The 21,605-nt window shown below is 42.3% G+C and overlaps 1 protein-coding gene across 12 annotated transcripts in view; it reads left to right on the forward strand.

Annotated features, from left to right (window-relative positions):
- Nucleotides 1–21,605, forward strand: part of SULF2 (sulfatase 2) — a 450,340-nt gene that overhangs the window by 344,346 nt on the left and 84,389 nt on the right. For all 12 annotated transcript variants that reach the window (XM_053248097.1, XM_053248106.1, XM_053248102.1 and 9 more), the window contains 2 exons: nucleotides 10,362–10,513; nucleotides 20,454–20,623. In XM_053248097.1, the coding sequence (XP_053104072.1) occupies nucleotides 10,362–10,513; nucleotides 20,454–20,623 (322 nt within the window). The remainder of the gene's footprint in view (nucleotides 1–10,361; nucleotides 10,514–20,453; nucleotides 20,624–21,605) is intronic.

Here is a 21,605-nt window from a genome sequence, read left to right on the forward strand (position 1 = left end):
TACAGTATCAGAGCTGTGTTAAACAGTGAAGCAGTATTAGTCACCTAATCTATATAGCTCATTTCCTATAAGTGCTATTAAAAAGTGTAACCTTGTGGTATGGTGCAATCTAAGGGTGTGTCTGGACCAACATTCTTGTCACGCATAATCTTAGTTTTGTTTTTTCCTTGACTCAGAACTAATCTTAACACACTACCTGTATGTACGTTGCTTCCTTCCTGGATTGTGTTTTCATTTTTAGCCTACTTTCTGAAGAGAAGGCTTAGGAGATCACCATGTGTATGTGCCCTTTTAATAACCTTTGTGTTTTTAGTCTGATGCAAACCAAATTCATAGAACATGGGAGGAGCTCCTAGGGTCACCAATGGGGCTATTGTTTGGTGATCTGCCATCTTGTTTCAAGATACTTGCTTTTCAAAGTATAGGCAACACCCCTTTGCAACCCATATGCTGGCAGTTGGATACAAACCAAATCCTCAGCACATAGAAGGGCATCCTAAGAAAGAGATGCCTTGTTAAGTCACAGAAAGTAGGCTTCATTAGTTCTTCCTAGTAGTATTTCTTTTGTTTGAAACATTTCAGTTTTTTGAAAACTGACAACACATGTTAGCACTGTATTAGGGTGGGGGAAACCCACTGTTGGGTTTTCCCCTCCACTGTTGTACAGTCTCAGAAAAGACTACAGATCCAAGCAGTACCTGCACCCTTTCTGCAACTCTGTTGAGTAGGGGAAAGCCCTCTTTAAAAGTCAAGCTGTGGAAAACAGTTGCTTGCTCTCTCTTGGTGGGGAGCAAAGAGGAAGAACAGAGGCTTTTCTCCTGTCCCCTCCTGGTCCCAGTAATAACTTTGGTGGAGTTAGGAAAGCTTCAGGGGGCCCAACTGTTTAGCCCAGTTTGCTTTACTTTAACCCCACTCCCATCCCCATTAGATGGCGCTTTGCTTCAGGCCAAAGGGAGTTGTACCTGGCTGAATAGGCCTCTGAAGCTTTGCTAAATCCTATTTGCTCATAAAGTTTGAAAAAGAAAAAGAAATCAAAAACAATATCTAATAAGCCTCAACCAAGAAAGGAAAAGATAATATGTAATATCATGCTTATACCTGGCAGGAAAAGTGCTTAATAAAGGCCTGGCCTTCTACAAGTCTGTTAAGATTAATTGTTTGACCTTTTAATAGAAAACAGTAGATCTGAATAATCCTCAACTAACAGCATTTCTCTGCCTCCACTGAAGAGTAGCAACAATAAGTTTAAATGACTTCTGCTTTCTATGAGTCATTGGGGAGAGATCTGTTAAAAGCTATATAGCTGACTGATTTATTGCTAAGCCTGATTTTTGCCATATTGTGTTTTGGAACAATATGGTTTTCACAGAATATTTTAGATTATAATCTAAAAGCAGTTTCACTTCTATGTTGCTCTGTACATGATTCCAGTAAATATGTCAACCATTTGTGTGTGTGTTAACTACTTGCTGAACATCTATATTTTTGTATAATTTACACTATAAGAACAAATAACACTTTTGTTCTCTGTGGCTTCAGGTATGTCATGAGAGAGAAAACTGTTGCAACAGGTTTCTGTGGTTGTCTAGTTATTCCTCAGTGTATTTGGTGCACCATCCTGAATAAAAGGCGGGGAGTCGATTCTTGAGGAACGATTGTGAAATAAATAAGTCACACTTCTGCTAAGAGACATTAGCAATAGGGGTGTGCAGAACTGGTTCAAATTGAACCTGGTTTGATTCGAACCAGCCCAGTTTGACCAGTTCAAACTCGAACCAGATCAGACTTTAAAAAAAAGGTGGCTGGTCAGAGTTCAGACCAGACTGGGGTCCGAAATGGACTGGTTTGATCCGGTTCACGGGACTCTGCTCGTAAAGGGGAATCCGGCACATACACCCCCTCGGCTGCCCTTAGAACCCTTTTAGAGGCAGAATTCCCCTTGGCTTGTAATGGAGAATCCTCACCGGATTCCCTTTGCAAGCAGAGCCCTTTGCACCAGTTCGACCAAACAAAACGGACCATCAGCCATTCCGGCTGGCTCATGGACCAGAGGTTTGTTTCAAATTTGGTTTATAATACAAGTGAACATAATTTGTGCACCGAACCAAAACCAGTTCCGTGCACAGCCCTGATTAGCAATGTGTATAGGTGGATGAATGGATCCACTCATGGATTTCTCTTACTAAGAGTACAAAAGGCTGCAGGAGCTGCTATCACACTTCAGATGCACCACCAAATGAGCAGAGACTCCTACGCCACCTGAAACTTTACTTGATAAATGTCTCTGTTCATTTTCCCTTGCAGCCTCCAATTCTTGGAACTCCCACACAGAACCCCTATCTGGAGCCACCTTTCTCTTTCTTCAAAACCCACTTCAAATGCCATCCAAGAAGTATTATTCCTTTAGAGTAAAACTAAACTTCTTAACAAAACAAGGACAACTTCACATTAAGATTCCCCCAGTAATGTCTAGTGCAACTTACTTGATGTGCTGACATCATCCCCCCTCCAACCCCGCTCTGCATCATTGGGTGCTGCTGGTGAAGAATCATGCGGTATAATGTGGGGCTGCCTTTGTATGTAGTCCGGAAACTTCAGTTGGTACAGAATGTGGCAGCAAGGTTGGTCTCTGGGTCATCTCAGAGATACCATATTACTCCTATACTAAAAGAGCTACTCTAGCTGCCAGTAAATTTCCGGGCAAACTACAAGGTGCTGGTCATAACCTATAAAGCTTGAAACAGTTTAGGCCCCAGGTATTTTAAGAGAACGTCATCTTTGCCCTAAGCCCCATTGCCCATTGAGATCATCCATAGAGGTTCATCTTCCATTGCCACCAGCTCGTCTGGTGGCTATGCAGGGACAGGCCTTCTCTGTTGCTCCCCCAAGACTCTGGTATGCACTCCCTGCTGAAATAAGAGCCTCCCTATCGCCTGACAACTCTTTAAAAGTCTCTAAAGACTCAGTTTTTCCAACCACGGTTTTTAATTTGATAGTGGTTTTAATTTGTTTTAAGGTTTTCATTTTATTTTATGTTGTGGTAAATTGCCCAGTTAAGGATGTTTGGGGGCAGTCTACAAATTTGAAGAATAAATAAATTAAATAATGACATCAGGATGTGGGGTAAAATATACTAAACTAGCTGGGCCAGGTGCAGAACATCTGTGCCTCTAGTTTCCCCCACCTGCCGGCTGCCTCAATTTTTCTTCCCCTGCCCGCCACCGCTGCCGTTTCCCCCCCGCCGCCCTCCGTTTTGTTTCTTGCGTTACCTGCCTGTCTACCGGCACCATGGCTTTCCTCTCTCCTGCCGGCAGCTCACTCATGAACTCTCACGAGAGCTACCACACATGGGATTAGCGATGGGTACGCCTTAGAGAAATATAGATAGATGTTATGGAGGAATAAAGGAGAACATGGCATGATGGTGTTGTTTTAACTGGCTGACATCTTGACTGCAAAGGCAGTCAGGATGTCAGCCCGCAGCTCCAACAGTTCCCTTACCTGTGCATTTTTGCTCTACTGAGCCAGCAGGCACCTCTCCTGGAGTGCTCCAGTGTGTTTCCACTGCAACAGAGGGCTTTGAAAAGGCAGGAGAGTGTTCTGGGGAAAGTGCCTACTGCCTCTGTTGAGCGAAAAGGAAAGTGGCTGTTGCAGGGCTGGTCCTGCTTTATACACAAAGCTACTGTTTGTGTGCACACTTTGGCAGATAGAATGTGACCCACAGATGGCGCAGTGTTTCTTGTAACACTTCGTCTGTATCCCCAACCAATTATTATTCATGGCATTTCTATTAAACCTTTCTCTAAGGAGCTTAAGAAGACATATAGGATGACCCAGTGCACTCCATGGCTGAGCAGAGATTTGAACTTGGATCTTCCCAAGTATTTGCTTGCATGCCCTTGCTCCTTCCACTCCTCCGTTTGTTGTCCTTTTCCTTGTGTCACCCTATGAACAAGGAGATTGTATGCTTCTTCAGGTAGGGACTAGTGTCTTTTCCTTATTACTCTATAAAGTGCCCTAGATGCCACTACATAAATAATAAAGAAATAGTCACAATGAGCCTCTTTGAATAGTTTCCTTTTGGTTCTATTCTGAATATATCCATAGCTATAAAATGAAGCCAAAGAATCAATATTAACATTTAATGCTCTCTTGTGCTACACCACAAACTATTATATGTCTAGTTTCCCATTCTACCCCCCTCTTATTTTTACCTGAATAGATTTGTGCTCAGTGTATTTTAAAATTGTCTAAAAGGCTCCTTCTCCCCCCGCCCCACTAATGTATTGTTCCGGGGGGGATGCCAGCACCTGCATTTAAAGAATAATGCTTTCTTGTATTGATTTATCATTTCAGCCAAGAATTAATGTTTAGTTTGGTATTTGCTAAGAAATGGGATTCTTATCTTGCAGCCTTAAAAACAGCAAAATCCTAAGCGCAAAGTATTTGCACATTTGTCAAAGGCTTTCCACAATTCATATTAGATTTAGATATCATGGAGACCACATTACTTTAAAAAAAATGGAAAAGGCTTATCAGATTATTGAGCTTGTGCCTTTTCAAAAGGATAATATATATTCTTTAAAGAGAATAGTGTGCAACTTTAAAAGCCTAAGAATATACCTTGGTACATACTGACATAAATGCCACATTACAATTTTTGATCTCATTCGGTCATAGGTTTGCAGAACTGCTGTCGAAAATCTGGAGGGTAGGACTACACGTTACTTGTAGTGTGTCTGTCACAAAATCCAGCTATTGAAGGCTGCAGTTTATAGGGAGAATTCCAGTGTGGGAGGAGGAGAGGCTTCCTTACTCTTCTTCCCTTTGCATCATTTTCCAACCAAAAAACCGCCACCTCAAGCTGCGTTTCCTTCTGCTGAGAAAAAGAAATAGGTACCCATTTTGTTTTCTGTCTGGGGAGTAAAAACAGCTCGTGGATGAGTTTTTAGGAAGCTCTTTCCCCCTGCACATTGTACCCTGTCAAATTGTGGCTTCAGTGGCTTCATTTTGTAAAACAAATGCAAAACAAATTGCAAAACTGCATAGACTGTGTAGGTCTACTGTCACAATTTCCTGGGTGCAGGTGTGGTGTTGTTTTGTTGTTGTTGTTTGGTACTGATGTTGTTGTTGTTTTGCGGGGGGTGTTATAGCATATATATTTTTGCAGAGCAATTAAAGGTAGGAGAGGAGAGCTGGTCATGGAGAGAGGAGAGCTGGTCTTGTGGTAGCAAGCATGACCTGTCCCCTTAGCTAAGCAGGGTCTGCCTTGGTTAAATATGAATGAGAGACCAGAAGTGTGAGCACGGTAAGATATTCCCCTCGGGATGGAGCCACTCTGGGAAGGTTCCAAGTTCCCTCCCTGACTTCTCCAAGATAGGGCTGAGAGAGATTCCTGCCTGCAACCTTGGAGAAGCCACTGCCAGTCTGTGAAGACAATACTAAGCTAGATAGACCAGTGGTCTGACTCAGTATATGGCAGCTTCCTATGTTCCTATGTGTTTAATGGCTGCACTATTGGAGATGCTTTGTACAGAGCCTCAGGTAGTGTGAAACTGACCCTGATTGTGTCAGGCTTGGAAGCAAAGCAGACAAACTTATAAAGCATCTTTATAGAGAAGTGTAGCAACACAGCATGTTGTTATAATGTTAAGGACTCCAAGGACAAGATCCTGGTTAAGCATTCTTAACCTTTCTCAATGAACCTCACCCACTGCTGGCTCCAGTCTGGAGACAGAGGGTTCTGGGAACCAGCTCAAGCCTTTCAATTGATGTAATTGGCTCTCCTTACCCTGTTTGCCTATTGGCTGCTCCAGACCTCTTAAGTTCTCAGGAGAAACTTCATAGCTTGCTTAATATATCCAAGATGCTTCTTATTGCATTCTGCTCTGCTTTGGTTCTTCTGTTTTGATTCTGTACTGTTGTTCTTTCTTCAGAGTTCATTTTGACCTTCATGAACTGAACTTCTAAATCCTAATTTCATTATTCTAAATATCTCTAGCATATATTTTATGGAAAGGAAAGACAAACTTGAAAAATTGGAGCAATTGTTTTTCATACCTTACTTATACCGTTCTGCACAGAGAGCTGTCAACCAACATGTGTAAAAGTTTGGATATTTGTATTTCTTGCCAAAGTTTCCTGAGAAAGAAACAACTTTTAAATGTCACTGTGTAGAATCTTCAGACTTAGTGTCCGAAAAAGGCTTCTGGATGAGTGGAATGTTTGTGGTTTAAAACCAGTCAGACTCTTAATGGGTGGGAAGATTTCTCTTAATTAGGTTCATTAAGACTACAGTATACTGTTTCCTTTGTCTATTTATTTACAAGCCTATATTTTTTCCTAGTGCTTCTTCCAAACTTATTGCTAAATGGTACAAAATGGAGATCGTTTTTGAAGATGCCTTTTGCATAACTTAAACTGGTGCCTTTCCAGAACTAAGCAACCTTGTCAAACTTTATAGGCAAAGTGATCAAAACTAAAGCTTTTAATAGCCGAGTGGGGCAGTGTGCATTTTGTGCACAATTCTTAAATCGGTGCAAGTCTAAATGTAATGGCCTATCTGTTCGTTATAAGCAGCACTCTTCATCTTGGTTTATACGACAGAAACTATATTACATATTCAGTTCATAATACCAATTTATTATTTTCTTCCATTGTTATAGTGGATGGAGCTGATAAACCAGGAATTAATCTAGGAGGGTAGCACCAATAGATCAAGTGGAGCGAAAGAAAAGAAATGTCCAAAATGGTGCAAGCCAGTACAGCCTCTGAAGAATTATTTGGAACATTAAGGGTCCACAAATTTAGGATTGTTATGGTAGTCAGCAAACATATCTATGTCCTTACACTGAACTTCGGAGAACAATTTGCGGTTCAGTTCAATTGCAGACACAAGCCCCTGCCCTCCTCCCCCGCTCCAGAAGGGGAGGGGATTATCTCTCTCTCTCTCCAAGCCTTGGAGATGCTTGGAAGGCAATGACCACCATTATTTGGATTCTCCAAGGCTCAGTACTACTCAAGGAGAGCCCCTGCCTGCTCCAGGGAATAGCAGCTGCTCTTGCCAGATTTAAAAATGCACCTGCTACTTGGTATATCCATTTGTGGACCCTTGGGCAGTGCTGACATAATTTCATGTAGTTCCATATGATTAGGTTTTCAGGAGACCAGAGCTGTAAGAAGGCAAAAGAAAAGGCATGGGATTGAATGGTGGCAATGGGGCAAAACGTGCTTCTAACTTAGCATTTAGGTGCAAGTATTGGCAAGGTAATAAAAACATCAGGAAGATTTTGGCTATAAAGATTCTGAAAACAATAACTGAGTTGCTATTTAGAGGAGTTATGTTCTCCTGTGCTTTGTAGATCGTGCAGCTTCAGGCTTTGAGGTGCTGATTGGTAAACTGGAAGCTGGCTTTCCATGGAGAAGGTATAGGAACAGTGCCAAACTCAACTCTGTTTGGATGTAATATAATGGTGAGGCACAAAATCCTTTAGACTGCCATGTACATACTTGCCACTGTGGACAAGAATCGATATCTAAATCCATTATCCTTGGATACCAGGCCAGGAGAAAAAATCTTCTCCACTGTTCAGTTACCCACATGTTCTTATGGATTGCGTAAATATTGGAAGTGGCTCAGAAAGCAAAGTAATCTGAGAAAGTGTTCGGGTTGCACAGTCCTTTTCCTTTCTTGAAGGAGTGTGGCAAGATGTTTTGCTTTTAATCCCTTCACGCTGACTTGGACTTTGCTTTGTTCATTGCTGTTATTTTAGTCTGACTGATGTGAATGACCTAATTAAAGGCAAAGGCAGTGTGACTGTGTAATGGTCAGAGTGATGAACTGGAATTTGTTAGCACACCTCTGACTCGGCATGAACTTGCAAATCATTTAACATATCTAGCTGTGTTTGACAATCTATAAAACGTCTACGTCTACCTTCACAAGGTGGCTGGAATTCTCATGTGATCACTCACTATACATGTCTGCTTGTTCACTGGGTCTGGTTTTTCGTGTTCCTTTTTGCTGCTGCAGGAAGCTGAGCACTGCCGGTGGGTGGGTGAGCACAGCTGCAGAAGCACCGAGAAAGGCTAAAGGGGGCTCTCTGAAGGTTGTTGTAGCAGCTGACAGAACCAATAGCTGCTGCCATCACCCTGTAGCTTCTGACCACATTGCAAACTCTTATGGAATGAAAGTAATTTATTGGGGAGAGTCTAGGCATACATAAGACCAAAGAGCCACTCCACTCAGGAAAGTGCATTCACCACATTGTTGTCACATATGCAGTTTTCTCTTGGGGAAAACTGCCAGGGGAACCTACTAGGGGAACAGGTTCTGCCAGTCTGAAGCAGAAGGAGCTACCCATTACATGGTACCCATTACATCAGAAAGAGCCGTCCCATTTCCTGGAAGTCCGTGTTTGCTGCGGAGGCAGACACATGTGACCTTTAGAAGAGTGTAGGTGGGAAGCTGAACTCAGCCCATGGGGCAGAAAGCCATACAGACTCCCAATTTTATCTGTACACACCCTTATTAGAGAAGGAGAAAGAAGTAGCATAATTCGGTCGTCTCATTTTTGATTTGTGCCCAAAGTGGTGTATCAAAAAATTCATAGTAGCAAACTAAAATAACAAGGGCCAACATGTTCTGCAGCATAACACAAGCACCTCTGAGCCATCCACACTGCTTTGGGTTCCTGTGGAAATGCTGACGGTCTTGCACAAATACTTAAAGTAGCTTGTAGTTTGGGAACGCTAATTCCGCTGGAAATAATGTATGTAACGCTCCCAAAATGCAGGTACAGTACTTGAAATATTTAAATTGGCTTGTGCTTATTTTAGAACCCACAGCAGTGCAAGTGGCTCAGAACTGCCATGTTATGGTGTGGAACATGTGGGTCACATTTCATAGACAATGAAATCCCAAACTCTAAACCAACAGCAGAAAAAGTACATAGATATAAACATTAAAATTAATTAGGATCAGGTACTTGAGTTGAGCCAGTCGCAAGATGGATGGAAGTCAAAGTTGAAGGACCCAGAGAGTTGGGTCCAGTTCCCCCTGACCGCATTCTAACCAATGATGAGGTGTCCGTGTCAGTAGATCAAAAGCCCACCCTTTCTTCTTCTGCTCCTCCCCCTCCCACTTCCTGTATAAAAATATGGTGTATATATCAAAGGATTACCTAGCCACCTAGTGGCACAGTGAGGAAATGACTTGACCAACAAGCCAGAGGCTGCCGGTTCGAATTCCCGCTGGTATGTTTCCCAGACTATGGGAAACACCTATATCAGGCAGCAGCGATATAGGAAGGTGTAGAAAGGCATCATCTCATACTGTGCAGGAGATGGCAATGGTAAATCCCTCCTGTATTCTACCAAAGAAAAAACAGAGGGCTCTGTGGTCGGCAGGAGTCGACATTGACTCGACAGCACACATTACCTTTACCTTTATCAAAGGATTACTTAGACCAATGTTTTTCTTCACTGCTCAAGATATTCTCAAAGCAGGGCCTTAAAACTTACAAGTTTTGAAAGTCTTTTATAAAATGGTATTTTGCCCACAGGTCCTGGAGCAGCCCATTTCTCCCCTAAGCAGTCATCCGATTGAATCCTGCACAAAAAGAGCCAGCAGTTTTCTAGACTCCTCTTAGTAACGAGATTGGACCTGCAAACTCCCAAGCCCTAGGCCCATTCACATCTTACATGGAAGATGACTAGCCATACCTCTGCCAGGCAACAATGCCTATTAATGTTTAAAATGAGAATCCCGGGGCCGTAAGCAGACTGGACAGAACATATAACTTCCTTTCTAGGAGGTCCTCATCAGGGAAAAGATGTGACAATCTATTTACTGTGTGTAGCAGACAGGATTAAGCAAAAATAATGCAACTTACATGCTTTGCAAGCTCCAAAAATGGAGTTCTTCACTTTCTTAAGTAGATGCCAGTAATGTCAAGTAAACTCAGGATCATGTGTAGTCATTTTTTTTACCTAAATGGGGGGGGGGAATAGCCTTATATTTGTAGAGCTTTCCTTCCTAGTTGCCTGGAGGTGATTTTTAATCCTCATGTGTATCTGTGCAATCAGACTAGTACCTATTTGCAAGACTGTTGTAGAGCACCTGGGTAGGATCTGTGCAGAGTATTTTGCTCTGTTAGCCCTAAATAAATGTTAAATAATAACAGCAACATGAAGCATCTGGATGTTTTTGTGGATTATATAAAATATTATTGGATAGAGAAAATAGGGACACTTTGCATAAGAGGTAAAAAATGAAGAATTCCCTAACTGGTTATCTCTGATACATTTATATACTGCTGTCTCCTCACAATATTAATCTATTTTCCCCCCTCTGCCTCCAGCTTTCTTTGGGAAGTACCTAAATGAATATAATGGTTCGTATGTGCCTCCTGGCTGGAAAGAATGGGTTGGATTACTTAAGAACTCTCGTTTTTACAACTACACGCTCTGTAGAAATGGAGTGAAGGAAAAGCATGGATTTGACTACTCTAGGGTAGGTCCTATTGATTCATTTTAATTTCTCCCTCCTGGCCACAACTGTGAGAACATTGCAAATGCTTTATGGCTTCGATCTAATTAAAGCATTCGTTTCATATTTGAAAGGCACTGCTGGTAATATAAACTGCAACCCATAAACCTGCTCCCTTAGACTGTACATTATCGTTTTACTTCTGGAGGGATGTATAATTTAAAATTTATTTAGCGACAGCAGGCAGTTCCTGAGACGGTAAACGCTCCAGTATGTCCTACCAGCTGGGAAATGGATTTGATTGTAGCTTGACTCGTATTGTATTGACTGGTGTTCTCTACTTTAATTAACACAGAGAGACATACTCTGATCTGCCTCATGCATGTAATTAATTCTCTTTATTGCAAAATCACTGTTTCCATGGTTGTGGTATGATGATTTGGCGGGTGCATGAATCTATCAGTACACCACTAATTCAGTTAGACTATAAAAGTTTTTGATTGCATAACATAAATGTTATTAAAAGAAGACCAGGCATTCACTTTGTGGTGATCTCCTAAAATTGTCTGATATGCAGTGTCCATGTAGTGTTACTTTCTTTAATAGCAAAACTTATTTTAAAAAAATGTAGCAGAAATTAAAGAGAGATGATAGCTTTGGATACTTGGACAACAAGCAGATGTCAACTGTCCACATATCCAGAGTTATGTTAGTTAATAAGCCCAAATTGAAGGAAGGTTTGTTTAATATTTATGTTCCTGACTCTGACTGATAATCTAGGTTGGCTTTTTACATGTTGTTCATTAATACATATACCGTTAGTATGAAAACTAATATGGTTAGGAAAAAAGAATTGCCCAGGCAAGATTTTTTTTTTAATAGATTACATTTATAGATACCAGATCCTGACAAGCTTTGTGTCTCACTCAGTGTGCCCAAGAAACAGAATCCAAGTTGGGGCTATGCGGATGAAAAACGGTTTGATTCTCAATGGTTCTCATAACATGGTTCAAAGTATTCCCTTGTCCCTGAAATTGGGCAGGTCAGGCTCCAGAGAAGAATCCTGCAACAGGGCACACAATGACACATTTTGTAACCCCCAGGTGTCCCTGTAGTATATAGGCATACATATATATATATGAAGCTCCACTTCAGCTCAGGATTGTCTGCACTCATTGGCAGTGACTTTCCAGGGTTTCAGACACAGGTCTGTCTTGGGCTCTTTCCAGATTACATGCTGTTCAGCAGTGAAATGCTTCAGCTTGGCAGGATCGTTTTGAAAACATAAAATAGCTTGCGCAACCCTCCCACAACAGGAAAATACAGCTGTTTTTTGTGACACACATACAATGTTTTAGGATTAAATCGCAAGGATTAAATGTGAATGGCACCTTGCTGACAGTGCAGGGACTGCAATGTCAAAACACAGGCAGTACGGAAGCAGATTTAATGGAGACATAGTGACACTGTCGTAGGATGTAATCTGGAAAGCGCCGTGCCCTACCAATAGATGGCAGAGATTGTCTGGGCTCTGAACCAGTTCAAATGTCTGACAGTTCAGCCTATTCAAAGGTGGAGTGGGGATATCTTTAAGGATAGGGGAGGGGGCTCTTACCCCTCCCGCCGCATTTTCCCCACCAGTGCTGTCTTTTAAAACAGTCTGGCGGGGCAGCAGCGTACCCCCTTTGAACCCTTGCCGCCCCAGTACCTCCTTGGGCCAGAAGTGGCTGGAAGTCTCCGATGCGTGTGCGCATGTTGTGTGTGTGGTGTGCACTAGGCACTTCTGGCCACTTCCGTTCCTAGGAGGGACTGGGGTGGCAAGGAGAAATGCTGCTGCCCCACTAGACCATTTTAGAAGACAGCACCAGTGGGGGAAACAAGGCGGGAAGTGTAAGAACACCCACCCCCGTCCTTAAAGATATCCCCTCACCCAGGTGCTGATTCAGTGAACACCACCAGCATCTGATGCCTTTGTTCTCTGTCTGTAAAACAAGAATATCTGGAGACTGGAGGGTCCCGCAGTCTAAACAATATTTAGACATGTCTAAGATCTTGCAGAGTCACTGGAACTCGGAACTTCCAGCAGCAATCACAAACTGATTTATAAACTAAGTGAAGTTTAAAAAAAAAAAAAAATGTTTGTTTTATAGCTTGGGATCCTGTTTGAAACATATAGGTCAAAAACCTCTAGTACAAAGCATAAAAGCCATTCTGTATATTAGTACTATTACATGGTACAGCTCTTTCGGTACTATATCAATTTAAAACGCTGGTGTTTTAAACACTTAAATATGGTTATAACAAAACAAAAACACCTGCACATAGCGTAACTTGTCACTTACAAGTTAGCCTTCTCCAAGCATTCTTTGATGCTACAGTGCATTCAAGGTGCATTTCTATCTTACTCTTTTAATAGATAGATCAGCCCTTTGTCATATGGTCCCATGGATTATAGCCTAAGTATTCCCATCTGGTTAAACTGTGGTACATAATAATAATAAGTATCAGTAGCAGCAATGTGATTGAAGTGGTTGGTCAGTATCTGAAAGAGGGATGTTTGCCATATTTTCCCAGTATAATTTCATTAACTATGTCTTCCAATGGAAGAAAGATGAATTCTGAAATAAAATTATAATGATCCTTCAGTCTGTTATCCATGGATGTCTTCTCCACTGGCACAAGTGCTATTTTGAACGATTGACCTCCTTTATGTCATCTCAGGATGCGAAGCGATGTGTAATCAAAATGTAATATAAAATTCATGTTTATATTCACTGACAGCCTCTGGCCAGCAATGTTTTTGGTGGGTGGGGTGTGTGTGTGTGTTCTGATCCCTCCAATATTTCTAAGCATTAAACAAACAAAAACATTGTTTCTAGACAATGATAGTGGAATTTCAGTGGAACTCTGGACAATGATAGTGGAATTTTCAGAGGTGTTACCAACTGAGCAATCATTGGTTCCTCATTAGCCTTGCCATATGGGGGTCTCGGGACCATGCAGAGGGATAATTTTTTGATGTAACCACATATGGAAATGATATCTGACTTCATGGTTAACTTTGATACAAATCAGACTTCAACAAATAACAGGACTGAAACATGGTTGAAGGTGGAGGGCTATGGTAAAACTGAAACCTCTGTGTTTAGAGCAGTAGATCTCTGATTACCAGATTTTGGAGATAAATGAAAGAGCATTGCAATCTGCATCAGTGCCTGCTTGTAAATCTCCAGAAGCACCTTGCTTGCCACTGTTGGAGACAGAATGTTAGATTAGATAGACATTGTTTTGATCCACTAGGGTGGGGTGTTGCAAAATGTGTGAGCAGGAGCACCAGAGTGCAGTTTTTAGTAACTTGTTTTGAGTACCAAAGACAGCCAAAGTCCACCAAAAATATCTCCCTGCATAGATGAACAAAATGCAATACTGCTAGCTGGTGTTACAATCTGAAAATGTTTGCTGGAGTATTTTTTACATACATTGGTTTAACACTGAGTGACTTTGTGGTAAATCTAAATATCAGTTTCCTGTATTTTGCTTTAATGCTTCTGCATTTTAAAAAAACGTCTTGCCAGCCTATTCAGCAACAAAAAAGAAATATTTCTAGACTTGTTTTGTTCTGGTTTTATTTATTGACTTTTTTGTTTTGTTTTTTGTTTTCAGCAGACTTATCTCTCCATTCTGTTTTGATGGATAATTTTGACTGTCAAGACTATAAATGTAGAAAACTCATAATCTCACACACATACTTAATCTTGTTCATTATGCCTCAGGTATGAGACACTGGCATAGTTCTCACGATGGAAACAAACCTTGCAGGGGAGGCGGTCTGTAGGTGGGGGCTCACGTGACAATTCTCCAAGCAAAAAACATGCTTATGCATAGAACAGTAGCATGTCAGGCTAGACTAGAACCCTCTTCCTGACGTCTGATTTTTATTTGGGCAGGGAATTCTTTGTTTTGTATGGCAGAGCATTCAATCATGCAAACCTTTTACCAGCAGTAGTATAGTGAAGATGCTGGTTTACTACTTTTCATTGAGAAGTAGATCTAAGAGATCAAAAGGTAGACATGAGAAAACTGCATGGCTCTCTTCTCTCTCCTGATATTGGTTAAAAGTTTTCAGAAGACAAGGCTGGACAAAGCTGCTTCTAATTTTACACTCTGTATTCAGGTATAAGTACATAAATACAATATATACAAGTCTAATATCAGTCTAGAATAGCATACAAACTTGAGATGTAGAGCACTTTGGAATTATCAACTTTTGGTGAAATTCTGTTCCTATATATTCATTTCAGAACAGATTCCAAACTTTCTGGAGCTCATGCCCAGAAATTAATTAATTTTTAAATTGGTTTTATATCATAATTGTTTTAATCATTTTATCCTGTTTTTATATTTGATATTATACCTTATGTATACCGCCTAGGGATTCACATGTCAAGTGGTATAGAAATATGATGGATGGATGGATAAAGTCCAATATGAAGTAAATCTTGTAAGTCATGACAAGTGGGTAGTTCGGGGGCATTCTTGGTGTTACAACTGCCACAGAGTATGAGTCCTTCAGATCATAGTACCTAGTGATGATATCATACCATTGTCTAGTAGGGATGGGCCCGGACCGGTCCGGAGGCCATTGCAAAGGCCTTCAGACCGGTCCGGACCTGGGTGGTTCGGTTCGGGGTGGGGGGTACCTTTAAGAGCGGCAGGAGGGTTTACTTATTCCTCCTGCCGCTTTCCCGCTCTGTCGCTGTAAACTTACGAGTAATTGGGGCAGCAAGATACCTCCCTGCCGCCCCTTCCCCGACGTTGCTTGCAAAACCTCCCAGGAGTGCTTTACGCGCGCGTTTTGCAAGCAACGTCGGGGAAGGGGCGGCAGGGAGGTATCTTGCCGCCCCAATTACAATACGTTTACGGCGCCAGAGCGGGAAAGCGGCGGGAGGGGTAAGTAAACCCTGCCGCCGCTCTTAAAGGTACCCCACACCCCAGTGCCGGACCGCAGTTGGCGGTTCCGTGCACACCCCTATTGTCTAGAATCTTTTAGCCATGATAGGGAGCCCAATCTGTATGTAACTTGAAAAACAAGGCTTCCCTTTTTGGATGTTTAGGGAATTAGTCTATGCTCTTTGACTTATTTCCTGGTCAGACTTCAGAACATTTCTCCATTTGTAACACAAACCTTTAAATGCCACTTGTGGCAAAATGCATAGAAGAGACAAACAAAGGGAATGACTCCTTCCTTGCAATTAAGTTGCAGGGACAACCTGTGGCTTAAATGCACAAATGTCAGTCTCAGCCGATGCGAAGAATGTGTGTTCATACCCAAGTGCAAAATGAAAAGGAAGATATAAGCATTAATGATCTAGAGATAAACTCATAAGCTTCTGAAACCTGTTTATAAAGTAGTTGTGTGGGTGAATTCCATGCACTTCAGACTCCACATGCGAGACTGCAGTCTAAAACAGATGAGACAGGGAATTTATTGTGTTCTCTGCTATATAGATAACTACTATTTGAAATTGAAAATCCACTGTAGTCTTGCATGCAATGAAATAGTTCTGAGAATAGAAAGTAAACTGAAAAGATATTAGCCCTAGTTTTAGGCATTATCTAGCCTTTTCTAGCGTGGAAAAACCAGTTTTCCCCAGGGCAGTTAACTACCACCCCAGAGCATAATTGTTTTATTTATTGTTACATTTATATACCGCCTTTCATTAAAAACAATCCCAAGGCGGTTTACAAAAATATTATGCACAGTCCTGTTTTGAAACTGTCCCGTAAAGCCATATCTTTCAGTAGTGCCTGACATCCTGAGTAATGAACTGTGTGCGTAAGGAGGCTTTGCAGGGGTGTGCCAGGAGCCACACAACTCCCCCAGGCTCCCTCCATGCGTGCTGTTGAGCAAGAGCCATTCGGGTCCAGAGTGCTCTCCATGCTCTGGAAGGGCTCTACAAGATTGCTGAACCTCCTCAGCCATGTGTTTCTGATCTTGCAGGGCCCCTGCGGGGAGTGCTCCACACTCTTAAGGATTTGTAATGCGCTCTGCGTGGGGCTGCCTTTGTATGTAGTCCGGAAATTTCAGTTGGTTCAGAATGCGGCAGCCAGGTTGGTCTCTGGGTCATCTCGGAGAGACCATATTACTCCTTTGCTGATGGAGTTACACTGGCTGCCGATAGGTTTCCGGGCAAAATACAAAGTGCTAGTAATAACTTATAAAGTCCTAAATGGCTTAGGCCCTGGGTATTTAAGAAAGCGTCTTCTTTACTACGAGCCCCACCGCCCATTGAGGTCATCTGAGGAGGTCCGTCTCCAGTTACTGCCAACTCATCTGATGGCTACACAGAGATGGGCCTTCTCAGTTGCTGCCCCGAGATTGTGAAATGCACTTCTCACTAAGATACGATCCTCCCCATCTCTGGCAATTTAAAAAAAAAACATCTAAAAACCCATCTTTTTAATCAAGCTTTCTCAGCCTTTTAATATTTGTTGGTTTTAATTTTGTGATTGATTTTAAATTGTTGAATTGTTTTAACTTTATATGTGTTTTAATTGTTAACCGCCCAGAGAGGAAAGTTTGGGCAGTATATAAATGTGATGAATGAATGAATGAATAAATAAATAAATAAATAAATAAATAAGGGCACTTGCGCAGTAGTGGACTGGGGGAGTTATGTGGGTACTTGAGGGGCACCGCTGCAGAGCTTCCTTATGTGCACACTTCATTAGGATGTCAGCCAGTGTTTTCCTGATTGTCAGCATTGTTAACAAGCAGTGCTGTACCTTCACTTCCGGGCTTTTAATCATGTTCTGTCATAAGGAGATCAAGACATTGGTCATGGTAATTGGCTTATATTCCAAACAATTTTCCAGTAGGACATATTTGTCTAAATTAACTGGAGTTTTAAAACAGTTTTTCTGAAAGGCTAAGCAACCAAACATGGGTAAATTTACACTACAGGCTTATAAATCCTGCAACTTATTATTTATTTTATTTATTTTTTACATTTGTATCCCGTTCTTCCTCCGAGGAGCTCAGAGAAGTTACAACAGGGAGTTCCACAGTTCATGTCTCCTGGTCTCACTAAGCCCTCTCTGCCACGTTCTTGTTTTTCATTTTATATAGCAAGTAGGGTTGTCAGGTTGCTACCCAGAAATTGACATTGTTGCTTTAAAATTAATAAAGTATTGCAGCCATGGCTTCTGCTGCCCATTTCTCTTCCAAGTTCCTTCTCTACTGCCAGCACCTTCTTGCTTTAATAAGCAGAACTCCTGGTGTGCCCCATAGCAGACAGGAGAAGGGACCAGACCCAGAACCAACAGGTGGAAGAAGCCACAGGTGCAGTGCCTCCCACTTCATCGGTAGTTTGAGGGGTACAGCAACTCTTCAGATTACAACTTGGAAATAAGAACATAAGAACAGCCCAGCCCATCTAGTCCAGCATCCTGTTTCACACAGTGGCCCACCAGATGCCGCTGGAAGCCACAGGCAGGAGTTGAGGGCGTGCCCTCTCTCCTGCCATTACTCCCCTGCAACTGGTACTCAGAGGCATCCTGCCTTTGAGGCTGGAGGTGGCTCACAGCCCTCCGACTGGTAGCCACTGACAGACCTCTCCTCCATGAAGTCATCCAAACCCCTTTTAAAGCCATCCAGGCTGTTGGCTGTCACCACATCCTGTGGCAGAGTTCCACAAGTGGATCACGTGTTGTGTCAAAAAGTACTTCCATTTGTTGGTCCTAGACCTCCTGGCAATCAATTTCATGGAGTGACCCCTGGTTCTAGTGTTGTATGAGAGAGAAAATAATTTCTCTCTCTCCACACCATGCGTGATCTTAAAGACCTCTATCATGTCTCCCTGCAGTCGTCTTTCTTTCTAAACTAAAAAGCCCCAGGTGTTGTAGTCTTGCCTCATAAGAAAGGTGCTCTAGGCCCCTGATCATCTTGGTTGCATTCTTCTGTACCTTTTCCAGTTCTACAATGTCCTTTTTAAGATGTGGTGACCAGAATTGTACACAGTACTCCAAGTGTGGTCGCACCATAGTTTTGTCTAAGGGCATTATAATATTAGCCATTTTATTTTCAATCCCCTTCCTAATAATCTCTAGCATGGAATTGCCCTTTTTCACAGCTGCCGCACATTGAGTCAACACTTTCAACGAGCTGTCCACCACGACCCCAAGATCCCTCTCCTGGTCAGTCACTGACAGCTCAGATCCCATCAGCATATACTTGAAGTTGGGGGTTTTCGTCCCAATGTGCATCACCTTACACTTGCTAACATTGAACATTGCCACTTTGTCGCCTACTGCCCCAGTCTGGAGAGATCCTTTCGGAGCTCCTCACAATCCGTTTTGGATTTCACTACCCAGAAGAGTTTGGTATCACTGCAGATTTGGCCACCTCGATGCTTACCCCTGCTTCTAGATCATTTATGAATACATTAAAAAGCACCGGTCCCAGTACAGATCCCTGCGGGACCCCACTTCTTACTTCCCTCCATTGTGAAAACTCTCCATTGATACTTACCCTGTGTTTCCTGTCTTTCAACCAGTTAGCAATCCACACATGTACTTGTCCCCTTATCCCATGACTGCTAAGTTTCCTCAGAAGTCTTTGATAATGAACTTTGTCAAAAGCTTTTTGGAAGTCCAGGTATACTATGTCAACTGGATCACCTTTATCCACACACTTGTTGACACTCTCAAAGAAGTCCAAAAGGTTGGTGAGGCAAGATTTACTTTTGTGGAAGCCATGTTGGCTCACTACCAGCAGGGCCTGTTCTTCTAGGTACGTTACAATTTTATCTGCTATGGAAATGCTATGGAATAGTGTAGGAAAGTAAATTAAGAACAGATTAGTGCTTTTCATTTGCAGACTTAAAAATATCAGCCAATGCTTTTCAATATCTACATGAAACCGCTGGGTGAGGTCATCAGGAGTTTTGGTGCTGGGTGTTATCAGTATGCTGATGACACCCAGCTCTACTTCTCCTTTTCATCTTCAGGAAATGGCACTCATTCTCTGATGCCTGCCTACAGGCAGTAATGGGCTGCATGAGGGATAACAGATTGAAGCTGAATCCAAGCAAGATGGAGGTGCTCATTGTGGGGGCTCAGAATCTGAGGGGTGAGTTAGATCTTCCTGTGCTGGATGGGGTTACACTCCCCGGGAAGGAGCAGGTGCGCAGCTTGGGAGGAGTACTGGACCCAGGCCTCACCTTGGTATCTCAGGTGGAGGCCATGGCCAGGATTGCTTTCTATCAGCTCTGGCTGATTCGAAAGCTGTGCCCGTTCCTTTAAGAGGATGACCTCAAAACAGTGGTGCATCAGCTGGTAACCTCTCGCCTTGACTATTGCAATGCGCTCTACATGGGGCTGCTTTTGTATGTAGTTTGGAAACTTCAGTTAGTTCAGAATGCGGCAGCCAGATTGGTCTCTGGGGCAACCCGGAGAGACCATATTATGCCAATATGTTTCCGGGCAAAATACAAAGTGCTGGTCATTACCTTTAAAGCCCTGAACGGCTTAGGTCCGAGTTATCTTAGAGAGCTCCTTCTTCTGCGTGATGCCCACCACACATTAAGGTCATCTGAGGAGGTCCGTCTGGTGGCGACTCAGAGGCAGGCCTTCTCTGTAGCTGCTCCTGGCCTGTGGAATGCACTCCCGGCAGAAATCCGCAGTTCTTTACTGGCCTTCATGAGAGCCTTCCAGGGTTTTTAAATGGTTTTGCCACTGGTTTATGATGTTTTAATTGTTAATTGTTGTTTTATTCTGTTTTATAGTTTTTGTTTTTGAATTGTAAACCGCCCTGAGCCATTTTGGAAGGGCGGTATTAAAATCAAATGAATAAATAATAAATAAATTGTCCCCTTGTAAAATGATAGCAGTGTCCCTCCAGGCTCATAGATGGCTGATGATGTGTGCTTAAACTTTCTCCTCTTCTTCCCTCTCCTTCTTGCAGGATTATTTGACTGACTTGATCACCAATGACAGTATTAGCTTCTTCCGAATCTCAAAGAAGATGTATCCTCACAGACCGGTTTTGATGGTTCTCAGCCATGCAGCTCCTCATGGTCCTGAGGATTCAGCCCCTCAGTATTCTCATCTCTTTCCCAATGCTTCTCAACACATGTAAGGAAACAGTTTTTTGCATTCTCAGGCTCAGGCCTGGAATAACTTCTGGACCATGTATGCCTTGGCATAGATGTATTGCAGGTAACAAAAATAGAAATAGGTTGGCATTTTTTTAAAAAATAACTTAGAAATCTGCATACACGCATCACACACACACACACACACACACACACACACAAACACAGAGTTTGTTATTTGAATAAATTTTGCTGTTATGCAAATGTATTTCTTTTTTGGCAAAGTTTTCTCAAGGTCTGAAAAGTAACAGAAAAGGGAAGAATGGAACTCAGCTAAATAGATGTGACAGCGTCTAGCTTTGGGTCCAGGTAGAGGAATGGGAATGAGTCCCTTCTTTCCTTAACAAGATCCTGCTTTGTGCATTAAGCTTTCATCCAAAATATTGAGAACTAGAAACATGCTCTTTTTACTCTAGGTTTCCTCTTTTTTTCCTCTAGGTTGCCTCTTTTTACTCTAGGTTTCATAATATGGAATAACAACCTAGCTTCTACACCGTTCTTTGACATGGTCTCTTTTAAACAAATGGGCTATGTGCCTGCACAGAGACCTCATCGGAACCTAACAAGCTCAATTCTCCTGCTTTGGGCGGGAACCCCACCCCTAGCCACTATATGCGGCTGCGTCACTCCTCATCCTCTCAGTCTTTTGACATCCGCGTTTCAGTCAACCGTGGAATCTGCAGCTCGACAACGAGTAGGATTACTATCTATCCTCTTGTTTTTCTTCCTGCTTTCTTTCTAGGGCCTTATCCTTCTATGTCCAGAGATCAGCTGAGTGGAGGAAAACTCCTTCCCTGTTTGTTCTCTATGGTGGGCCATGTAAGGGTCTTCAAGTGTCTGCCCAGTCCCTATCTAGATGGATAGTCTCTACAGTTGAGCTTTGCTATCAGCTGGCTCATAAGCAGTTGCCTTCAACCATTAATGTTCACACAGTTAGGTCTGTGGTGGCCTCTGTTGCCTTT

This window comes from Hemicordylus capensis, chromosome 4 (genome assembly GCF_027244095.1).
Source record: "Hemicordylus capensis ecotype Gifberg chromosome 4, rHemCap1.1.pri, whole genome shotgun sequence".
Classification (NCBI taxonomy): Eukaryota; Metazoa; Chordata; class Lepidosauria; order Squamata; family Cordylidae; genus Hemicordylus; species Hemicordylus capensis.